At 32.9% G+C, this 22,069-nt stretch overlaps 2 protein-coding genes and 1 long non-coding RNA gene across 6 annotated transcripts; all 3 read left to right on the top strand.

The window, feature by feature from the left end:
• Positions 1-977: 977 nt before the first annotated feature.
• LOC118492429 lies at positions 978-4,336 on the top strand. Of its 4 annotated transcripts, none has more exons than XR_004893664.1 (6): positions 978-1,063; positions 1,131-2,551; positions 2,632-2,692; positions 2,992-3,466; positions 3,790-3,840; positions 4,251-4,336. It is a non-coding gene; the product is annotated as an uncharacterized LOC118492429 (long non-coding RNA). The 4 variants fall into 4 exon arrangements; XR_004893662.1 differs by having other exon boundaries at positions 1,131-2,361; positions 2,505-2,551; positions 3,790-4,330; XR_004893663.1 differs by having other exon boundaries at positions 2,992-3,241; positions 3,337-3,466; positions 3,790-4,330.
• A 6,004-nt stretch (positions 4,337-10,340) lies between these two features.
• LOC110942243 (O-fucosyltransferase 23) lies at positions 10,341-12,329 on the top strand. The gene has a single exon (XM_035990427.1). It carries the CDS (start codon positions 10,890-10,892, stop codon positions 12,162-12,164), a length of 1,275 nt encoding a protein of 424 aa, XP_035846320.1. The 5' UTR covers positions 10,341-10,889; the 3' UTR covers positions 12,165-12,329.
• A 5,044-nt stretch (positions 12,330-17,373) lies between these two features.
• Positions 17,374-22,069, top strand: LOC110942244 (protein WHAT'S THIS FACTOR 1 homolog, chloroplastic). Its single transcript, XM_022183994.2, has 3 exons — positions 17,374-17,719; positions 19,635-20,900; positions 21,533-22,069. The coding sequence occupies exon 2, from the start codon at positions 19,654-19,656 to the stop codon at positions 20,884-20,886; it is 1,233 nt and encodes a 410-aa protein (XP_022039686.1). The 5' UTR covers positions 17,374-17,719; positions 19,635-19,653; the 3' UTR covers positions 20,887-20,900; positions 21,533-22,069.

Raw genomic sequence — 22,069 nt, 5'->3', positions numbered from 1 at the left:
GTGTCCCAAATCAGGTTTCTTTTATTATATAGTATAGATTATTTTATACTTTTTGTCTGTCAAACTATTTCATATAATTTTATTTAATTAATATATTTTTAAATAATTAAGAATCGATTATCAAAAACCTCAAGCCTTTTTCTAAAATTCTTTTCCAACTTTAATTGTTGATAACTTTATGTTTGTTTTAAATATTAAAAATACTAGAAATATACAAATGTTGAAAAAAAATTAATAAATAAGGCTGAAACGGCTCTAAGCCTCTACAAAGAGCTGAAACGGCTCTAAGATCTTTCAGCGCCATGTTTTTCCGTGAAAAGGCTCTACAATCATTTTTTTCGACACGTGGTGGAGCGCAGTTGGTTAGGTTGAAAAGGCTTTTTTAAGATCTTTCAGCACCATGTTTTTCGTGAAAAGGCTCCCTGAGCCGTTTCCGTTGGCTATTTTGAAAATTTTGTCCGGTCAAAGGCTATTTTCACTATTTTCCATTTCAAAAATGTTATTTTTATTATAACTTTACGTGAATATTGAGATAAATAAAAGGTCAATTTAATAAAACTTTTTTTTGGACCGCAAAGGACAATTTTTTTTTTAAATATGTTTATTTCAAGTACTAAAAGTATTATCCGTAAATAAAAGATGAGTATTAAAATGTAAGTTTATAAATACTATATAATAAAGTAAATTAAATGAAGGATACATTGTACTTTATAGGATGATCTCCGTAAAGTTTTCCCGCCTAAAATATAATGATAATTTTTTATTATCTATCCTACCTAATAAAAGACATACCTAGGGTGCCACATGGCATTTATCTAGGGTTTCTATGCCACATGGCTATCTTTTGCATACACAATACCAAGTGGCATTTTTTCACACACAATCAAACAAACAAATAAAACACGCGGACCGGTTTTCATGTAAATCGGGTCAAATACCCGGTACTATAAAAGGCACGTTATAACCTGAATTCTTCATTTGAACATCGAATTAGGGTTTTTGACGAATGTTTTCTTCTCCGCCGACCGACGGTGCATATCTTCAAAATAATCTTCAAATCAAGGTTAGATCATCGTTCGTATGTTTGATTTTGATTGTTTTTATATTTGATTTCGTTCGTTCGTATGTAGGTTTCTGTCACTTGATTCCTTACAATCACCAACCATATTTCTCAGCCGTAATAGACATTGGCGTTTTCAACTTTGGCGATTTCATCAGACGATTTTATCTACATCTGTCTTATCTTGATCCTGGTATGTTTGTCTGAATTGTTCATTTGTTTTTTCAATCCAAAATTTCTATAGATACTGATGATTTCATCTAAAATTCCTTATTTTCCCAATCAATTATTTTTCGATTGATTTTTGGGCCAACAATCATCCATTAATCTTCATTGTTGTTGTTGTCGTCTTCTTCTTCTCATAATTCCCACTTTTCAAAAAGTAGCATAAAAACCCACTTAATTCCCTCTCCAAATTTGCATTTTGGGTTATCAGATTCGTATGTTATTTCGTCAAATTTGAGAAATTAAAGTAGAATTACCAGTTTGTGTTCAGATTAGGATTGAATTTTGGATTCCGTTTGCGAATTTTTTTCTTTAGACTGGTGAATTTTGACGTATTGATCTGAATTGAATTAGGGTTAGGGTTATAATTAGGGTTTAGATAGTTTTTTGTATAAAGAATTTTGATGTGATTATGTGATTAGCATTGAAGGTGTTCATGAGTAAGTAACGTTTGATTATCACTAACATGCACACAAGAATCATTTCGATCATTTTGTATGTGTTTCTACTGTTTTGTACAGTTTGCAGATTATCGCACACCAAGTGTTTGTTTAAATGTCTAAGTTGTGTAGCATGCTTATGATCTTGGCCATATCTCACTATTTTAGTTGTCATCCTTAGATTGTCTGTTGAACCTTTAATTTGAAATCAAGATTACAAACCCTCATGTTGGATCTTTATTAATTACGCGTCTTGCTTTGTTATGATCTAATAAGCATTTTGTATTACTTCTAAATAGCATGGTGTGACCTTTGAATTTGTTTGCAGATTTGGGATCTTTTTTTGTGATATTTTTTTTACTTTGTAATTGTTGGTGCCTGGTGATGGCTGCCATATTCAAGATTTGAGCACAAGAAAGGTTATCTTGTGCAATGAGTTCTTCCAACTTTTGGTGTATTCAAACTTTTTGTGATATTTTTTTTCACTTTGTAATTGTTGGCAAGAGATAGTGATGAGAGATTGATGATGATAATGATGATGGACACCAACCCGGCCTGTTTGTCAAACAAATTGGGGATGAGTTCATGGCTAATAATCCTAGGCCTCCTGCACTAACTTCTGATGCTCAATTGATGGTAATATTTTTTTTATTTGTCTACAAATGATGGGTTTACCAGAAGCACATTGTTGAGAAGTTGCATATTTTATTTTTATATTGTGTCAAATAGGACTAAAAAGAATAATATGTATTAGTTAATGGGTTTTTGTTGTTTGGAAGGCAATCCCAAAGAAGTGCAATTTTGACCTGCTGGACCCAAGGAAAAGGTATGTTTCTTAGTTAACTATTTAAACAAGTTAGGCCATTAGTTTATTTTGGTTTAACTTTTTTCTTCTTCTAATGTTAGGTTTATTTCACATGGGTGAATGTACGAGCTTACATTGTTACGTGTGGTGGTTTGTGTCCAGGTATCAACATAGTAATTACGTAGACTGTATGCGACTTGAAATACATGTACGGTGTTAATAACATACTTGGGATCGAGGTTGGCCATATCATCCCTGCCATTATTGCTTTATATAACAACATAAATGTGTAGTAATTATCGTCAATTATTACTCCTGTCTTAATTTTTTCTTAAACCTTATAGGTGGGACCCACACAATGAAACAAAAGGCTATACAACCAAATGAATCAAATGCTTATTAGCAAACTAGAGCAAGTAACTGATAAAATTTATCCAACTGATAGTGTTCTGTTCTTATAGGGAGGCTATAGGGGCTTTTACTCAAAGAATACGATGGAATTAAATCCAAAAGTTGTTAAGGATATCCATAAACATGGTGGTACTATTCTTCAAATTTCACGTGGAGGCCATGATACTAACAATATGGTTGATAATATCCAGGACCGTTGGATAAAAGATGTTGGATTATTTTTTTCCATTTTTGCTGAAAAAGCTAAATAAAGTGGATGCTATTCCCCGCTACAACAATGTTGGTGGCAAATCTGAACAGGTAACTCATAAAAATTTTGGAGTTTTAGGTATATATAATTGGAGATGATATGTTGGTGGCAAATATGTTATTCCAATAATCATATTTGGTTTCAGTTGGTTTTTCAGTTCCAATAATCAGTATATTGCAAGATGTAAGTTTTCATTTTTTTTAAAGGAAGTTGAAAAGTGTCTCCTTCCTGTGGCAGTAGTTGGGATCCCCAAGACAATTGATAACTATATTGTTGTAAGTTATTTGAACCCTTTTTGTATCGTGTAGATACTTTAAATGGTTGTATAGCATGTGTTAAGATGGGTAATATTTATAACAGTTCAAATAGGTAGACTTATTATGTCTCTATCAGAATTTTAATAGAATAGCATGTGCCATATATGGTTATAGCATGTGTCAGAACCAGTCAAAATTACAGAATTTTCTACTTTGATTTTTAAATCTCTGCCTAATCATGATAATATATGAAAACCATTAAATTTGCATAGCATTTTTGCATCGTTTTTCAAAGTTCTTTGTTAGCTATCATTTAACAAGTTGGTAAATTTTTTTTGCAGGTTGCAGGGATAAAATTTATGTGGGAAAATATCATACAGTCAATCACCAAAGTTAGGTCAAGAGATAAGGGACTCTATTGCATTCTTACACATACCATGGGTCTAGGAGAAAAATTACATGTATCATGATAATTTGCCTTTTGTGCCTATGAATTCCTTAAATATTTCGAATAAATACGAAGACAATTGGGGTGAAATTGGTAGTTTACTCTTACGTAAGCAATTAGTTGTCTTACATGTTATAGCTTTTCTATATGCTGCTATGAAAAGTGTAGACATAGGATTACAGTAAAAGTATCAATTTTGAAATTGATGGTAAATCCTTTGCCTTAAAAGTCAATGTTTAACTCCTCACCCTTACAATGACATAGTGACATATTACTAGCTTTGTTTTTCAACCAAGGGTCTTTATTTTAACATGTTTCAGGTCCAAAACTGACTTTGACTTAAATGATTTGCAGATGATCGAGCTCCTTGACAAGTTCAAATACAATTGGAGGTTAGGTGCTTCTTTGATAAATGACATCAAACCGATCAAGTCTTTTTTACGATATATAGCATCTAATAAAACATGATTGTTGTATAAAATTTGAGTTTCTGAGTTCTATAAATAGATGTTCAAGTTTTAGGTTGTGATTTTGGTCTTGGTTGTTTATATTTTGGTTGCGTGTCTTGCTGGATTGCAACTATGTATTTGGGTGATTATTTATGATAGTTTGTTTGGGTGTTCAAGTATAAAAAAATGTACATAATAATCTAAGAAAAAGAATCTGATGGTTAGTCTCTGTTTGGTTAGCAATGTTTAGTTCTAAATTGCCCACTTTCAGTTCTTAAATTTTTTTATTGATATAATTTGATCCATGCATTTATGTTTATTGGTACTTGGGTTATTTAGTGATTAGGTTTTCTTAATTAGTTCCTTCAATATAATATGTTACGCAATGGGAATGTCTCTTCCTTTACATGTGAATTTCTTCAAGGTTTGGCTTTGTAATTACACACTCTTCTAATTCCATTTATTGACTGATTTTCTTTCTGCATTTTCAAAAGCTAATAAATTTGTACAGTTTTAGCTTAAATATGTTATATATTTATTTATTGAGCATATTTTAATCAAGTTTTGCCCGTCTTTGAGATTGATTTCACCATTCGATTATTCTTCAATTTCTGCTTCGTAATTCATAGCCATGGACGTACCAACTTGATTTTTCATCCTCAAGATACACAATCGTTATGTATCCTACTCCCTCTTTCTTCCTCTTTTATGTTTTGTGTTGACTACAAATTACAATGGGTAGCTGAAACTTTCTTTTAAATTTATAAGGGTTCTTTGGTTATCATGTCGTTAAGAATTTATGTTCTTTATAAATGTATAATGTTATTTTGTCAATACCTCGATAACATATTATTTTGTCAAACCCGCGAAGTTCGCGGGTATTAGCACTAGTCTACTAATAAATCACTTAAAATTCTGAATTGAACTGTTGCTATTTTGGTTAGTTCAAAATAGCAAGTTTTGCTATTTCAAACAAAAATCTATTTATGTAAATACATGACATTTTGCTTTATGTAAATACAAGAAACTTAACTTTGGTTTATGAAACATTTTAATAAAAAGAAAATTCTATTTTTTTTATTTTAAAGTATTTTATTTTCTGTTTTTATATAATAAATACATAGTTATTTTTAAACCCTTCAATAAAAAATAAAATAAAATGTGGATAATAGCAGTCAGAAGTAAACTTATATAAAAATTATTCTATTATATTTTCTAATAAAAGATTATATATATATATATATATATATATATATATATATATATATATATATATATATATATATATATATTGTTGACGAAGATCCATGAATAATAACTTTAATTTTATAATAATATATAGTGTTTTTAATTATTTATTATTTTATAGTGTAATATTTAATTATTATATTTGCTTTTCACTTTTTAACATATTTTCATTTTTTTTCTTTTCTTAAACCATATTTCCTCTATCATTTATTTTCTATTTTAATAATTGTTTTTTTCCTTTTCTAAATCATGTTTCATTTTTTAGTTAATTAGATATTTTATTAATAACTTAGATTCGTTATTTTTTCCCTTGACGTTCCCGTATAAGTTTTGTTAAAAACAAATATGTATTCAAATTATAGTATTTATTTGGTATCATAAAACGGTACGATGATAAACTAAACTGATTTTCTGACGATTTGGCTTTCTAAATAAGTTGCTTCTTTTTCAAATAACGTTTGTTTTACCTTATCATTTGCTCCATTTCGCCGCAACGCGCAACATCAACAAATATAGTTTTAATTAATTTCGGAGTAAACTGCCATTTTGGTCCCTGTGGTTTGGGCGGTTTTGCTATTTTAGTCCAAATCTCAAACTTTTTAAATCTGGGTCCCTGTGGTTTTCATTTTGTTGCCATTTTAGTCCAAAACTCAAAATCTCTTATTTTTTACTGTTTTAAGATCCTTTTTTTGTCTTTATCTGCAGGGGTAGTTTGGTCCATTTAATTTTCATTAAACCAATTTCTTTATTAAAAAACCCACATAATATAAATACCCCTATGGCAGACCAATTACATCATCATCATCTTCAACCTCCCAATCGAAACCCTAACCAGAGATCAAACCCAAAAAAACCCATCTTTCTTATCATCATCTTCAACCTCCCAATATACTCAACGACTGATGGGCTGCTTTACTTCTTATCAGTGGTTGTTGAGCTATGGGTATTTCCATCTTTCTTATCCTTCTCTGCTAACGATGATCCTTTTGCGGTTTTGGTCAGTTCCTTTACTTGAGCTGAAGCACTATCCATATCCTCTTCAATAGGAAGAGTTCTTTTTGACCCATCCAAAGCAACACCAAGAACAATATTCTCTTCCATTGTAGGTCGTGACACCTTTTGGTCAGTGACACTTCCTCCGGTCTTTCCTTCTGACTTGTTGTTTGACTTTATTGAAGACTTGTTGCTTTGTAAGTGGGTTCGATTAATAGCATCGGTTGATTTGAAGGTGCTCTACCGCGAGTGAAGACTGAATCTGCAAAGGGGTAGCTGTCTTGTGGGTTAGGGTTTTTTTTGGGTTTGATCTCTGGTTAGGGTTTCGATTGGGAGGTTGAAGATGATGATGTAATTGGTCTGCCATAGGTGGTATTTATATTATGTGGGTTTTTTAATAAAGAAATTGGTTTAATGAAAATTAAATGGACCAAACTACACCTGCAGATAAAGACAAAAAAGGACCTTAAAACAGTAAAAAATGAGAGATTTCGAGTTTTGGACTAAAATGGCAACAAAATGCAAACCACAGGGACCTAGATTTAAAAATTTTGAGATTTAGACTAAAATGGCAAAACTGCCCAAACCACAGAGACCAAAATGGCAGTTTATCTTAATTTCGCATGTAACTTTCTCCTTTAATTTAAGATTATTTATATTAATATATATTTGAATATATCTAACTAATATTATTGATATTTAATCTTTATCTTAATTTTAATTTACTTTTCCCTTATCTCTATTTTCTTTAATATTTTATTTCTTAAATATTTCTAATATTTTTTCCGCTTAATAATAAATATTTAATATTTCATTGATCTAACCACGTGTATTACACGAGTTGAATAAAAGAAATAGTTAAGAAAAGATTAATAGGTGTTACAAATAGTTGGATCAGTAAAATATTAAATATTTATTATTAATCAAAAAAATTTAAAGAAATATTTAAAGATATTAGAGATAAGCGAAGGTAAAATAAAATTGATAAATTACAAAACAAAACAAAGTAAAATGTTATAACTTGTGTAAGACATAAGTTTCTAACCTATTAATAAATAAATAAAAAGAAAAATATTATAATTGTTATGAATACATCATTAAGAGTTACTCTACACATCCTCAACTCCTTTTTTGTATTTATTCTTATGTTAATGTACAAGTCTATAAATAGAGACTTTGTATTTCATAATTAGAGATCAATAAAAAAATTCATCTTAAGTAAATAGTACATCAAAATTTATTTTTTTAAAAACATTTTTTAACATAAATACTCGTGTAATACACGAGATTATAACCTACTAAACCGATATATAAAATTGTATGAAGCTAAGTACCTAACAATGTTAATTCTACTTATTATTTTATCTTCTTTGTTTTCATTGTTTTAGTAGTGTGTCGTGGTGTGGGGGGAGGCGGCTAGTTAAGGCAACCTATGTAAAGTTTAGGTTGTACTAGGGTAGGTATGATAAGAAAAGTCGTCTAAGTTCACTTATTTTAAAGTTTAGATAAATACACTAATAGTGGTGGGCATGGGCAATGGCGGAGGATAGTGTCGGGGGTGTAACCCTGCACCCCCTCTCGAATGTTTCGATTATAAGTGAAAAATTTCCGATTTTTCGTTCAAAAATTTTAAAATTATATAGGATTGTCTCCCCCAATTATTTTGCTTAAATATTTATACAATATATAAATTGAGTCTCATGACTTTCCGTCCCCTCGAAACTTTTGGTCAAGCTCCGCCACTGGGTATGGGTGTGGATTTTGGGTGTTGTTGGCCCTTTAACGCCAGCTGCTCCACCTTCGGTTGGCGCTTTGGTTAGCGTTGCCCGCTCGGCGTGGGGCGCTGGCCTGAGGTGATGTGGCTGATAATGAATGGTTGGGTGTTAATGACCATTTGGCTAGCCCATTCCACAACATCGGCCTGGCGACGCCGCTTTCACACCCCACTTTTTTGGGTGTGGACTGGTGAAACTCACACCTGGCACGTGTCGAGCAATGCCCCTAACCCAAGCCCCTCCACACCCCATTATTCTTACGTCTCACATGATTTAAACCTTAACCTTTTAATTGATGTAATAACATTTGATTGTTCTATCAATTGTCATAGCCCAAACATGAAAACTTATCCGAAAAGAGAGAGTTCATTTAGTCTATAAACCACACATGTGTCATCCATATAATCGATATAGAGCAAGTCCCACACCTTGTAATGATTTCAATCCATGACATTCGACCCTCCTTAAAGGTTAACACTCCTCGTTGATCACAACCACGTTGGTCATAATTGGTTCCCTCTGGCCACCACTCGGAGATCTTGTTGTGACACCACTGTTACAACCCGAACCAAAAATGCTCTACCCAAAAGACATGTCTGACGAATAAAAGAACAAATTAAACAACATATTTTCTCTAGGACTGTGAATTTCTGACACGATCTGAAAACACGACACAAATCTAACGCGTAATTCGTTGGTTTAAGTTTAGTCTAAATAGGTTCGGGTCAGTTTCAGGTTGTATGCGCGAACCCGAACGGGTTGGGTTCAGGTCAACCCGGATAGGTTGACGGGTTAACCCGTTCAATCCATTTATACTATATTATATTTTTTTTATAATGACATAAATTAAATTGAATGTGTATTTTATGTCATAATTATAACTTAAAACGATAAGCTGACATACCATTTTATAATTTAAATGTACTAGTATTGTATACATTAGAGTTTTTTTAGTAAATTTTAATTTTGATTTATTAATTTGTGGAAAAAATCGAGTTGAACGGGTCGTGTCGTGTTCGGGTCAACCCGTGAATATTCGGGTCGTGTCCAGGTTCATATGTATGACACCATTTTTGGGTTAAGGTCATGTTCAGAGTCGTCTAAAATTTTCAGATTCAGATTAAATTAAACACGACCTGTTTAACACCCCTAATTTTCACGCATGATATTCCGAAACATATTCTTGTTATCCCTTTCCATGAACACAATATATATCTATAACATATAATTAAAGTAGTTAATGAACTCAAGTTAATGGTAGTGTGGTACCCATTCTCTTGGCTCTAATTTGCGGCGGTTTCCACGGCGTTTAAGCCACTAAAATTGCACGCGTAATCTTTGTCAACTTTGACGGGCCAATTCTATACCAACTTCTACTTTTATATTATCAAATGAGTTAAATTCCATTTTAGTCCTTCTGGTTTAAATCATTTTATTAGTTTAGTCCAAAAGTTTGAAACATTGTCAACTTTGACGGGCCAATTCTATACCAACTTCTACTTTTATATTTTCAAATGAGTTAAATTCCATTTTAGTCCTTCTGGTTTGGATCATTTTATTAGTTTAGCCCAAAAGTTTGAAACATTGTCATTTTATTCCAAATAATTTCAAACGTTGACATTTTAGTTCACTGGGTTAACTCCATCCATTTTTTCTGTTAGCTAGAAGGGCAATTTGACCGTTTTATATTGTTGAATTGCCCTTCTAGTTAACATAATTACATATAAAATGACCGGAACGCCCTTCTAATCAACAGAAAAAATAGATGAAGTTAACCTAGTGGACTAAAATGGCAACATTTGAAACTATTTGAACTAAAATAACAACGTTTCAAATCTTTGAACTAAACTGACAAATACCCAAACCAGAAAGGACTAAAATCGCATTTAACTCTTATCAAATATATCACTTTTAAATTCATAAACTTTATCATAATCACTATTTAACACTCAAATTGTCAAATATATCACTTTTAAATTCATACAAAAGTTTGGAACAATCTTGTAGATCAAAACAGGTTGTCAAGATGGTGATGGGTGGTTGAATTGCTTTAAAATATTAAACATTTTCGATCTTTTTGTCTTTGTCTCATCATTTTCTTTATTTTTCTCTTCATGCACGGCTCGTGATCGTCGTTTCCCCTGTTTTTTCCTTTTTGTTTCTACCCGAAATTCTCATAATTCTTTAAAGATTTTGGTTGATCCGTTCTGGGTTCATCAAATTGAGCTTGATTATTGAGTTTTTGAATAATTTTGATCCAAATTAGGTGGAAAGATTTGAGCTTTTTGTTCGAATTTTAGGTCCAACAAACACCCTTGCAAGTGTTTGTTCAAATGCCTGAGAGAAACATATGCTCAAAGATTGATCGATTTCGTTGAATTGAATTTGTTCGAGATCGAATTGGGCTCACTTTGATGGTTTCTACATGGTGAACAGGTGAGAGATTGTTTTTTTTTTTTTTTTTTTTTTTAAGTTATATTATTTAATTGAGATGAGTTTTTGAGTTATGTTGCATTTTTTAATCTTGAATGGAGTTGTTAAAGTTGAAACATGTGAATTTTTTCAAGTGTCATGTGAGTTATTTGGTTTCCATATGTGTGTTCTTGTTTGTTATGGTTTTGATCTTTAGAACTCTTTTACTCCCTAGCCCGTTTCCCTTTGGTCGGTTTAAAAACAACGAATTCGAGTGGAATCATGTAAGAATGAAGTTCTTAGAGGTGCCTCAAATCGTTTGGGGATTAAACAATCAAAAGATTGCCTTTGCAAGAGCTTGTTTGACCGCACGAATGTTGAATAGATCTCTTCTAATGCCTAGTTTAAGCGCGTCTTTGTTTTACAAAGAAATCGATCAATTGGAACCTATTTCGTTCGATAAAGTCTTCAACTTTGAGAGGTTTAACTCTCTTTGTGATGGGTTTGTGCGCGTGAGTCGATACTCGGATGTTGGGAATCGAAGCAATGTAATCGAGGTTCAAAAGGGTAGTGGTAGGAGATGGACACTTGAAAGAGATCTTGATCAATTGAAAGAGTTTAGCAAGCGAGATTATGATGCGTATGAGACTATTCGAGTAGTTGGGAAGAACCCTTTTCTATGGCATGATCATTGGCCCGTTAGCGATTATGCAAAGGTGTTTGAATGTTTGGTTTTAGTAGATGAAATCTCCAAAGAAGCAAATGAAGTCGTGTCGAAGATTAGAGAGTTTGGAAGTGAAGTAAAGAATGGTTCTTCTTCGTATCAAACACCATATGTAGCGATCCATATGAGGATCGAAAAAGATTGGATGATACATTGTAAAAATCGAGAACGACGATCAAATTTAACGAACATTTGTAGTAGTAAAGAGGAGATTACAACTAGAGTAGCGAATATTCCCGCCCTAAAACCACCAACGACTCTTTATCTCGCCGTGGCTAATGAGCTTCTTGAAGATGATTCAATCTTGAATGGTTGGAAAGAGGGTATGCATCCGGTTGACAAAAAGCGATTAGGGTTAACCGAAATTTACAAGAACCATTCGTATCTAATTCAAGCAGCGATAGACTATGAAGTTTGCTTAAACGCCGATGTTTTTGTGGGCAATAGTTATTCAACGTTTTCTAGTCTTTTGGTTCTCGAGAGAACTCAAAAGATAATCAAAACGGGAATTTCGCACGCATGTGGAAACAATGTCAGATGGCCTTCGTATGCTTATAACATTGAAGGGGAATCTGGCGGTCCACAGCTATGGATGACAAATTTATCCGATTCAAGCTTACAAGCGATTAGTTATGGTTCGAATAGTGTCTCGTGCCGAATAGTTTAAAGATGTTAGGTCATATGTGGATTAAACTAGGTGGTATGGTCCAACGATTCTTTTGTTTGTTGATATATTAATTTTTCATCATATTGTGATTTCCGAAAGAATTTATGCTCTTTGTATCATAACTGTTTATTTCATAGTTATAAAAGAAATTAACATATTAACTTTTTGACAAACCATTTCCATATCATAAATTTCCAACAATTGTATGCATTGAGTGGGTTTACTGATTACTCAATGCTTAGGGGATTTAGGAAAAAAAAAAAAAAAAAAAAAAAAAAAAAAAAAAAAAAAAAACTTGATTTTTCACTTTAATCCAAACTTATTTGATTTTTTTACTTTTAACCCAAAAGTTTTCGTCTTTCGCAATTTAACCTCACAATTTTTTTACTTTCAACTTTGGTCCCTTATATTTTCCATCTTACGCAAATTTTCCGTTCTGTTTTAAATTCCGCGAATTAACACGCCGTAACGTGTGTGCGGTTCAACATTTTTATGTTGTCTATTTTTTCCAGTTTGATAGGTTCGTTGCAACGCACGAGTCCTAGGTCAACTTAGTTATTCTTTTCTATGTTTTACATTTCGGTCTAAGTTATTCGCATTAACACGTCGCATGTTCAGTGTTGGTGGTCCCACCGTAACGCGGGAGGTGCTTAATGCTAGTTATTTTTAAATATAATGGTTTTATATGTTTATCATCGAAACATAATCTTCATAATATAAAGGATAATATCATATTACAACTTTAATAATATAGAGCTAAAAAATTACTACAAGAGAAAGTTTGTTTAGAGAATCAACACGTATTTATCTCATTTGCTTTTAATACATTTGGTTCTCTAGCCCTAGAGGCCGTGGAATTCTTCAACAGGGTCCAGCAGGTTGTTAATAATAATTTCTCGACCCTTAAGAGTCGCTCCGTCTTTATTTGAATAGGTTTTGCAATTCAAAAGAGGTTTGTACTTTGTTATTTTAGCTGCCGTTAGTTTGTACTTTGTTATTTTAGTATTTTAATGATAAATTTAATTATTTATTTATAAAAATTTATCATAACACTACACTATTCATATATGTTTATGTGTATGTGTTCATGCCCTAATAGTTATTCCTAAAATCAACGTAACTGTTAATTAGTTATTAGTTAAGGGGTACTTGCACAAAGTACCAAACAAGCTCGAACAAATAAAGATATCTGCTACACATTTTTTTAACATCAACTTTCATTAGAAATCGGGCCGACCAACTACACAAGACAATTATATAAATACAAATTTACATCAATTTTTCCATGTGATATCAGCTACACATGAAAAATGATGTAGCGAACTGGTTATCATACGTCATAACTGTTATTTTAAATAACGTATCACTGGCTGATACAATATATACACATCACATCCATGAATTCAATTTGATTGAGTCAGTTTCATTACTTCATGATATTTCCTTTTATTATCGATCCTTAAACTCATAAGATTTAGTATCCAAGATTATATTCATCTCTTTACATATATGATACTAGGTTAGTTCCCCGTGTGTTACACGGGTTGAACAATTTAAACTATATAATATAGATATTTCCTGTAAATGCAAAATAAAGACAGAGACATTTGCATACCATATTGACATAAATGAGTTAATATAAATGTAACCCATCAACTCGTACATATTAATTAATGTCGTAGAGTTCGATAAGACGGCTCTAACTTCGGTTGAATGAGGTCAATCAGAGTATATTTGATACCCTTTGTACGACTTCTTATTTTTTGAATCTTTGTATTTGATTCTAAACCTATTATTAATATTATTGATAATAATTTTAGTTATATATATCAATAATATATTATATATATATATATCAATAATATATTTAGTCTAACATATCTATACTATATAATAAAAGAAACCAACTTTAGGACACATGTCATTCATTGGAGCCATCTATTTTTTAGTTTTCTCATCTTTATCTCCTACTTAATTATAGATAATTAATATTAATTAAAAAATAATTATAAAATTAAATTGAAACAATTCGTATAGAGATAATATAATCTTTTGAATTATTTATTAGATTTCAAAATTATTTATCTTGACATTTAAATATAAGTTAATATAATGTAAAGAGTTAAATGTCATTTTAGACCCTGTGGTTTGGGTCATTTTGTTAGTTTAGTCCAAAAGTTTTATAATACACAGGGTTTATAAAGATATAATAACATATAACTTTTTATTGATTAGTATATAAAATTACATGTGCTCAACCCATACAATACAATACATGAGGTTCTTAAAAATGTAACATTTTTTTTATTAATATATAAAATAAAATTTACTCAACCCGTATAATACACAGAGTTCTTAAAGATACAACTTTTTATTATTTAAATATATAAAATTACATTTATTCAACCCATGTATAAATGAGATTTTTAAAGATATATTTTTTATTATTTGGTATATAAAATTATATTTATTCAACCCGTGTAATAAACGAGGTTTCAAAAATATTTTTTTTATTTGATATATAAAATTACATTTATTCAACCCGTGTATTACACGGGGTTCTAACCTAGTTAATATTATTATAAATTTCGAAACTTGTTTAGCTAGGATTTAAGATTCTATTGAAGTTTTAGTTTAACAATAGGTTATTGAATTAATGATAAGAATTTGTATTAGATTAGATTAAATATTATTATTATTTGTATTAGATTAGATTAAATATTATTATTAGTATTATTAATAATTTTAATCAATTAAATGAGAGAATGACAAGTGTCCTAAACCAGGTTTCTTTGATTATATAGTATAGATATGCACCTAAACAAATCAAAATTCGAATATTTTATCACAAAAAAAATATAAAACAAGTGCACATTTATCTAAACTCAAGGAATAAAACAACACCCCATGTTTCTTGCTCATCCCACAAGATAAGTATATTATCCCCCTAATAAAATAAAATAATACAATTCTTACTCCAATTGACCAAAATACCTCCACATGGACCACGTCTAAACATCCCAAGGACACAACCGTCTTTGTTCACTTGCCTTAAATGCGCGTGCTGGGTTATTTGGAAAATTCGCAATGAAAAACTATTCACGAGTAAAACGGCTACAGTTTCTAAAGTGGTGGAAGACGTTATAACTCCCGTGTTCCTATGGATGAAGAACATATCTTCGCTTAGGTTGTTGAGTTGGGATAACTGATGTAACTTTGTTTTTTGATGTATGTTTTGTTTGTGCTAGCTCCTTGCTACTCGTTTCTCAATGAAAGTAGCCGTTCTAAAAAATATAAATCAAGTTCAAATTTGATGATTTGTATGATGAACTAGGGTTAAGACCCGCGCGCGTTGCGGCGCGGGTACAACGTAAACATTGAATGTATTATTCCAAACGTTATATAATGCATTAATCATATGAAAACACATATTTCGACGTATTCAGGTGAACTCAGTGTAACCTGTATAAGTATTGTGATTGGATCAAACGTAAAGTAAATGGAATTCATATCGAACAATCATAACATATTATATGTGACCCAACTCATACATATAAAATGTAACGGGTATGAAGGAAAATATGCACATGTAATCGAAAGGGATTAATTAGAGCTTTTGGAAAAAAAGGAGAAAAAGAAACCATAATTTGACTCCACTCGGTTCGAAAAAAAAACTTTACGAAACAGACATAAAATAAACACGAATAACATATTATATTTGACCTGAATCATTTCCCAAAAAAAATTACGTCGAAACGTAGAACAACTTAAATTTATACCAAAACGTACATAAAAATATGCACGTAGAAATGGTTTCTTTAAACGAAAACGTATTATAATTGACCTAACTCGTCAATAAAAAAAGTTAACGTCGGAATGTAGGACAAATCATATTTATACATACTCGTACATAAATATGCACGTAAAAATAGTTTTTAAGTAAAGGAAGTATAGGGTAAACCGAAACAAAATATTAGTAAAAAAATTAATAGGTTAAAAACATTCGTAAAACCGTGTCAAGTAGCACCAATGCCACAACGACATCGACTCTCAACATCGTAAAAATAAAATAGATAAAATAGTAAAAATTACACTGAACGAAAAGGAGACTACAATCGTTGAACCACGTACACCCATTACAGTGTCTTAATGCGAAGGAATTAACCAGAAACGTAAAACGTACAAAATAATAACTTAGTCGATCTAGGACCCGCCCGTTGCGGTGAAGTTTACAAAAGGGAAAAATGGACGCGTTGCGACGGGTCTGTCAAATATGAAAAACAGAGCAAAACGTTGAACCTCACATGCACGCTACGACATGTTTACTCGCAAAATTTAGAAAGAAACGTAAAACGAAAAACTTACGAAAGATAAAAAGTATGGGGGATTAAATTTGTAAACCATGAAGTGTTGTGTTAAATTACAAAAGATGAAAAAGTTTGAGTTAAAAGTAATGATTTCAAATTGATTAAAATGTAAAAGAAAAAACTTTAAGGTTGAAAGTGAAAATTCAAGTTTTTTTCAAATGGGTTAAAATGTAAAATAAATAATTTAAGGTTAAAAAAGAAAAATCAAGGTTTTTTTTTTTTTTTTGAAACACTCCCCAAGCATGGGGTACAAGTAATGATGCACTAAAAGGTTGCAAATTAATATATGGAATAATAATTTCTGGATTTCTTTGAAAATAATCAAAACATTTAGTTAACGGTGTTAAAGAATCAGTTTAGTTAAAACTTAGAACAAAAAAATCTGTATGTTTATTTTACACAAGTTAGCTTACAATATTGAAAGAGAGTTAATGTGCCATACCATAGAAATCCATCCAGCACAAGTACTTTAAGTTTTTTATATGATTATACTTTCAAATAAGTTATGATGCACAAAGGTTGTTACTATTGGAGGCTGGCAAGTTTATGTTGTTATAAAATGTATCTTTTTAATTTTTATACTTTATTGTTTAGACAAGTGTACTCTATGCTTTCGTACGAGTCGTTATTGGTGTTATTATTTACCACTACATAATTTGCAAATTTATCGTTGATATTTTCTTATGTTCATATGCATGATATCAACGTGGTGGACTGAGTCTAAGCTGGAATTTCGGGAATAATTCGTTATGGAAGCTGTACGTGCCTATTCCACAACGGTCATGGGAGTGAACGTGGACTAGCATAGTTTTCGGATATCTTGTTATCTTTAACCCAAACCCATCCTGACCCAAACCCATTTTAACCCAAACCCATCCTGACCCAAACCCATCCTAACCTTCTTCTTTCTTTTACCCATCTTGACCCAAACCCATTCTAACCCAAACCCATCCTAACCCAACAACCAATCCAATCCAACCCATTCATTTTGCCACCTCTACATGGGTGTTAGAAATTTACAAGGGGGTAAAATGGTAAATAGCCAACACACCTAATTCAAACAACAATCATCATAAATAACCGTACACGTGAGGAGTTAACACTGCAATTAGGAACTCCAATCGATTTATCAATACATTCATCTGCAGTTCATCTTCTTCCTTCGTTCTCAGATTGTTTGATAATCAGGTACCTTATTATTATGTATTTGTATAGATATCAGCATGTAGTCTCTGATGTGAAACTGAATCTATCTAATTTGTTGGGTCATCAGAGACACACACCAGGTGTTCGATGAAATGTCTACGTAGAATTTGTTAGTTAGATATGAAAAAAAAAGTTTGAAACTGTCTATGAATTGGATTTCGGGTAGAATTTCTGAGATTATTGGTGGGTTAATTGATCTTAAAGAGTTTCATGTTAATAGTAATGATCTTGTAGGATTAGTTCATGAGGGTTTGACTAGATTGAACAATAATATGTTCATGGGTCCTGTGCCCAAGGTTTTTATGCTGTGAGCTTTACTTATTCGTGGCTTCGGTTTTGCCAGCTGGATGCTGGTGTTGCTTAAACAATCATGTGTTTGTGGTCTCTGGTAGATGATGAAGATGTAGTCTTGGGTTCATAAAGCTCGGTTCGTAGCTCGATCGAAAGAAGCTCGAGAAAAACTAGCTAAAAAAACTCAATTTGAGATGACGTGAACCAAGCTGGCTCATTTTGTAACCAAGCCCAGCTCGAGCTAAGCTCGGCTCGGCCCATGGCTCGGCTCGTTTAACTCTGACGTAAAGCTCAAGCCAAGTTTAACCGCCTGAATTAATTTCGAGCTTGAGCTCGACCCCACCCTGGCTCGACTCGTTTACAGCCCTATGACCATGACTCTATTAAGAACTAGAATCTTTTGAACTGATGTTGAATGTGTTTAGTTTGCACCATAGATTCTAACCTTCTAAGATTTAGGCCAGTTGCTTTACTTCTAGTCAAAAACCGAAAACCAAATTTCTACCGGTGCATTAGAAGGAATGTAAGTGCATAAGTTTCTTTCCTTTTTTAGTTGTTTCATGTGAATGGCTAAATTTCTTCTGATATAATTTCTGTATTTTTCGTTTTGGTTGAAATGGTTTACTAGAGTTGCATCTTTCTGAGGACATGGTCCAAGATAGGACTGCATGGAGACGTAGGATTAGGGTTAAGGACTTTTAGGGGATATTGCAGAAAGGTCTTAGGTGTATTTTAGGGACGTAGGTTTTCTTATTCTTTAAGTGACCTTACCGGTGATTGCATTCCTGTGTTCATGCCCAAATGTTGTTGTATGATATTATACATGATTTACATTCTATTCTGTCACTCTGATAACTTTCTTGGTATTGCTGACTTCTTATTTCTATATTCTTTGACTTGGTGTGTTGGTATGCTGTTCGTTTTGGAGCCGAGGGTCTCTCTGGAAGCAGCCTCTCTATCCCTAGGGATAGAGGCAAGGTCTGTCTACATCCCACCCTCCCCAGACCCTATAAGTAGCTTTGCTATTTGTGGGATTTATTGGGTATGGTTGTTGTTGTTGTTGTCGTTTTGGTGGAAACCCGTCATGATCCGAACCAAATTTACAGTTTTTTAAACGGCCTACTTTTGCCCGTATCCATTTTTGTCAAAACCTGTTCTGACATGAACCAATATGACCATTTTTAAAATGCCCCGTTACCCCGTGCGGCTCGTACCACCCGTTTTGCCAGGTATAATTTTAAGCCTTTTCTAATGGTGGTTGAGAATTGAAGCCTTTATGTTATAGTATTTTTATTTTTATATTTTTATAGAGTAAACTTCCGTTTTGCTCCCTGTGGTTTGGTCACTTTAACGGTTTTGCTCCAAACCTTTAAAAATAGCCATTTTGCTCCCTGATGTTTCGGTTTTTTTGCCAGTTTGCTCCCCGCCTCTAACTCCATCTAAATTGTTTGTGTTTCCATTTTGCTCCCCGCAGGGAGCAAACTGGCAACAAAACCAAAACATCAGGGAGTAAAATGGCTATTTTTAAAGGTTTGGGGCAAAACCGTTAAAGTGACCAAACCACAGGGAGCGAAACGGAAGTTTACTCATTTTTATATTCAAACAGGGCTCGGTTTTAAAAAACGATGAAGATACCAAGTGGGAAAATATTGATCAATACGTATGTGCATAATACAAATTTTCATCTTCTTCGAAGATTCTCTCTTTGGTCAATGAAAAAAGACCCGGATCTTGAAGCAGCTTTAACCCGAAACCGTCGATGGATCGTAAATAATCAGATTAAAAATATAATCTTGCGGTGTCCTGATCATGTGGCCTCTGTTAATTTCCTTCAAAAGAAGTTCAAAACTCTTGATCTTCAAGGGAAAGCGCTAAACTGGGTTAAGAAATACCCGTGCTGCTTTGAAGTATACTTCAAAGACGATGAATATCATTGCAGATTAACGAAAAAGATGATGCTTTTAGTACAAGAAGAAGAAACCGTAAAAGATATGCAAGAAACGGTTTTTGTTGAGAGATTAGCAAAGTTATTAATGATGGTTTCTAATCATCGGCTCAACGTCTCGAAACTCAATGAAATCAAAAATAATTTAGGGTTACCGGATGATTATCTGATAAGGATCATACCAAAACATCTTGATATGTTTCGGGTGGTTAATTACGGCGGGAGAAAGAATTCAATGCAAATCGAGCTCATCAAGTGGGACCCAGAATTAGCGGTTTCGAAAATCGAAAGAAAATCGAAAGAACGTGTCTGCAACCCGTCATTCACATGTTCGTTACCTTCGACTTGGGTAAAATCATGGGAACGATTTCGTGAATTCGATTCGTTGCCGTACATTTCACCTTATACGGATCCGGGTCATTTAGTAAACGGGTCGAAGGAATCAGAAAAACGAACGATCGGTTTACTGCACGAGTTTCTGTCACTTACATTATGGAAGAAAGCATCAATCATGAAGTTAGGTCATTTCACGAGGGAATTTCGTTTACCGGAGAGATTAAACGTTCTGCTCTTAAAGCATCCGGGGATATTCTACGTTTCGAATAAATATCAAATTTATACTGTTTTACTTAGAGAAGGGTATAACGGGTCAGAATTGGTTGAAAAAGACCCGCTTGTAGTTGTGAAGGATAAATTTGGAGAATTGATGCAGGAGGGACTTCATGAGTATAATAGAAGGCGTCACATGTTGAATTTAGAAAAGAAAAGAAAAAAAGGCGTTATAGCAATGAAACGAGAGAAAAATGAACCGGTTCATGAACTGTCTGATGAAGGGGATGATCTAGGTGGCATATTTGATCCTGAGGAAAGAAAACGGTTTTATAAAATTCTTTTTGAAGAGAAAGCGCGATAAATATCCTTACGGAGGTATGTACTGTTGTAATGTTTATACTTGGTTGGTCAATCATCAATGATTTCACATTTGAATAGTTTTGACGTTTGATTGATATGTTCTTAAAACATTAATCTAGGTTTAGGGGCTGTTTGGCAACTTCTGAATGGTTAAGTGCTGAACCAGTAAGATGTCTAAACCATTAAGTGCTGAACCAGTAAGAGGTCTGAACCATTAAGAGCCAATATAATGCTTAACCATTCAGAGGCAAATGTCTGACCAATTCAGATTAGAGGTCTTAACCATTCAGACTCTGTATAATACTTAACCATTCAGAGGCAAATGTCTGAACCATTCAGACATCTGCTCACGAAACAAACAGTCTGAACCATTAAATGCTGAACCAGTAAGAGGTCTGAACCATTAAGAGCCTCATTAAGAGGTAAACAAACAACCCCTAAGACAAATGGGTCAACAACACGTTATGGGTCATCTTACATTAGCGGGTCAACTCCACCGAACTTGAGTTGGTGCAGATGTAACCTCATGAGGGCAGCTGAAATTACCCAGGATTGCAGTCACATACAGTTTTATCCCACCTTATTAAGGATGTTAAATGCCGTTTATTTCCAAAGGTTTAACAGTTGTACTTTGATCTCCATGTCAGATTGGAGAGTATCATGTCAGAAGAAATGCAAACAAAAGGATTGAAGCTGTCAAACGCTAATGGATGCGTATTGCAAAGCATGAGACATGGTTAAGGCTTATGAGCTTCTTCGCCAAACGCTAAATAAATGACTTTGGCTCATAGTTGTCACGTTTGACGTGTTGATGAATAGATTTTGTATGTTAGGGATGCTAGAAGATGGCAAGAGGCTTCGTAAATGGATGTTGAAAAAGTTGTCCTTTTTAATTGGTCGATGATTTATGGTGGCACTGTGGCGTCTCGTAGCCGCTACCAACGAAACTTGCCACGTGTCCTTTTTTATTTGGTTGATGACTTATGGTTTTGAAGCGTCTGCGACGCTTCAGTTGCTTGGATTTCAGTGAGGCGTCTCCATGGAACGCCTTTTATGTGAACTTTGACCATTTAATCCATACAATGTGTTTCATTCGAAGTTCTTGTATATTTTTCTTGTGTATCGTAACGCGCGGGAATTCCCACTGTACAAATAAATGGATAAAATATGTTAAGGTCATCCAA

This window comes from Helianthus annuus, chromosome 5, assembly GCF_002127325.2.
Source record: "Helianthus annuus cultivar XRQ/B chromosome 5, HanXRQr2.0-SUNRISE, whole genome shotgun sequence".
Taxonomy (NCBI): domain Eukaryota; kingdom Viridiplantae; phylum Streptophyta; class Magnoliopsida; order Asterales; family Asteraceae; genus Helianthus; species Helianthus annuus.
Note: the sequence above shows the minus strand (reverse complement) of the source record. Positions and strands in the feature narration are given on the sequence as shown.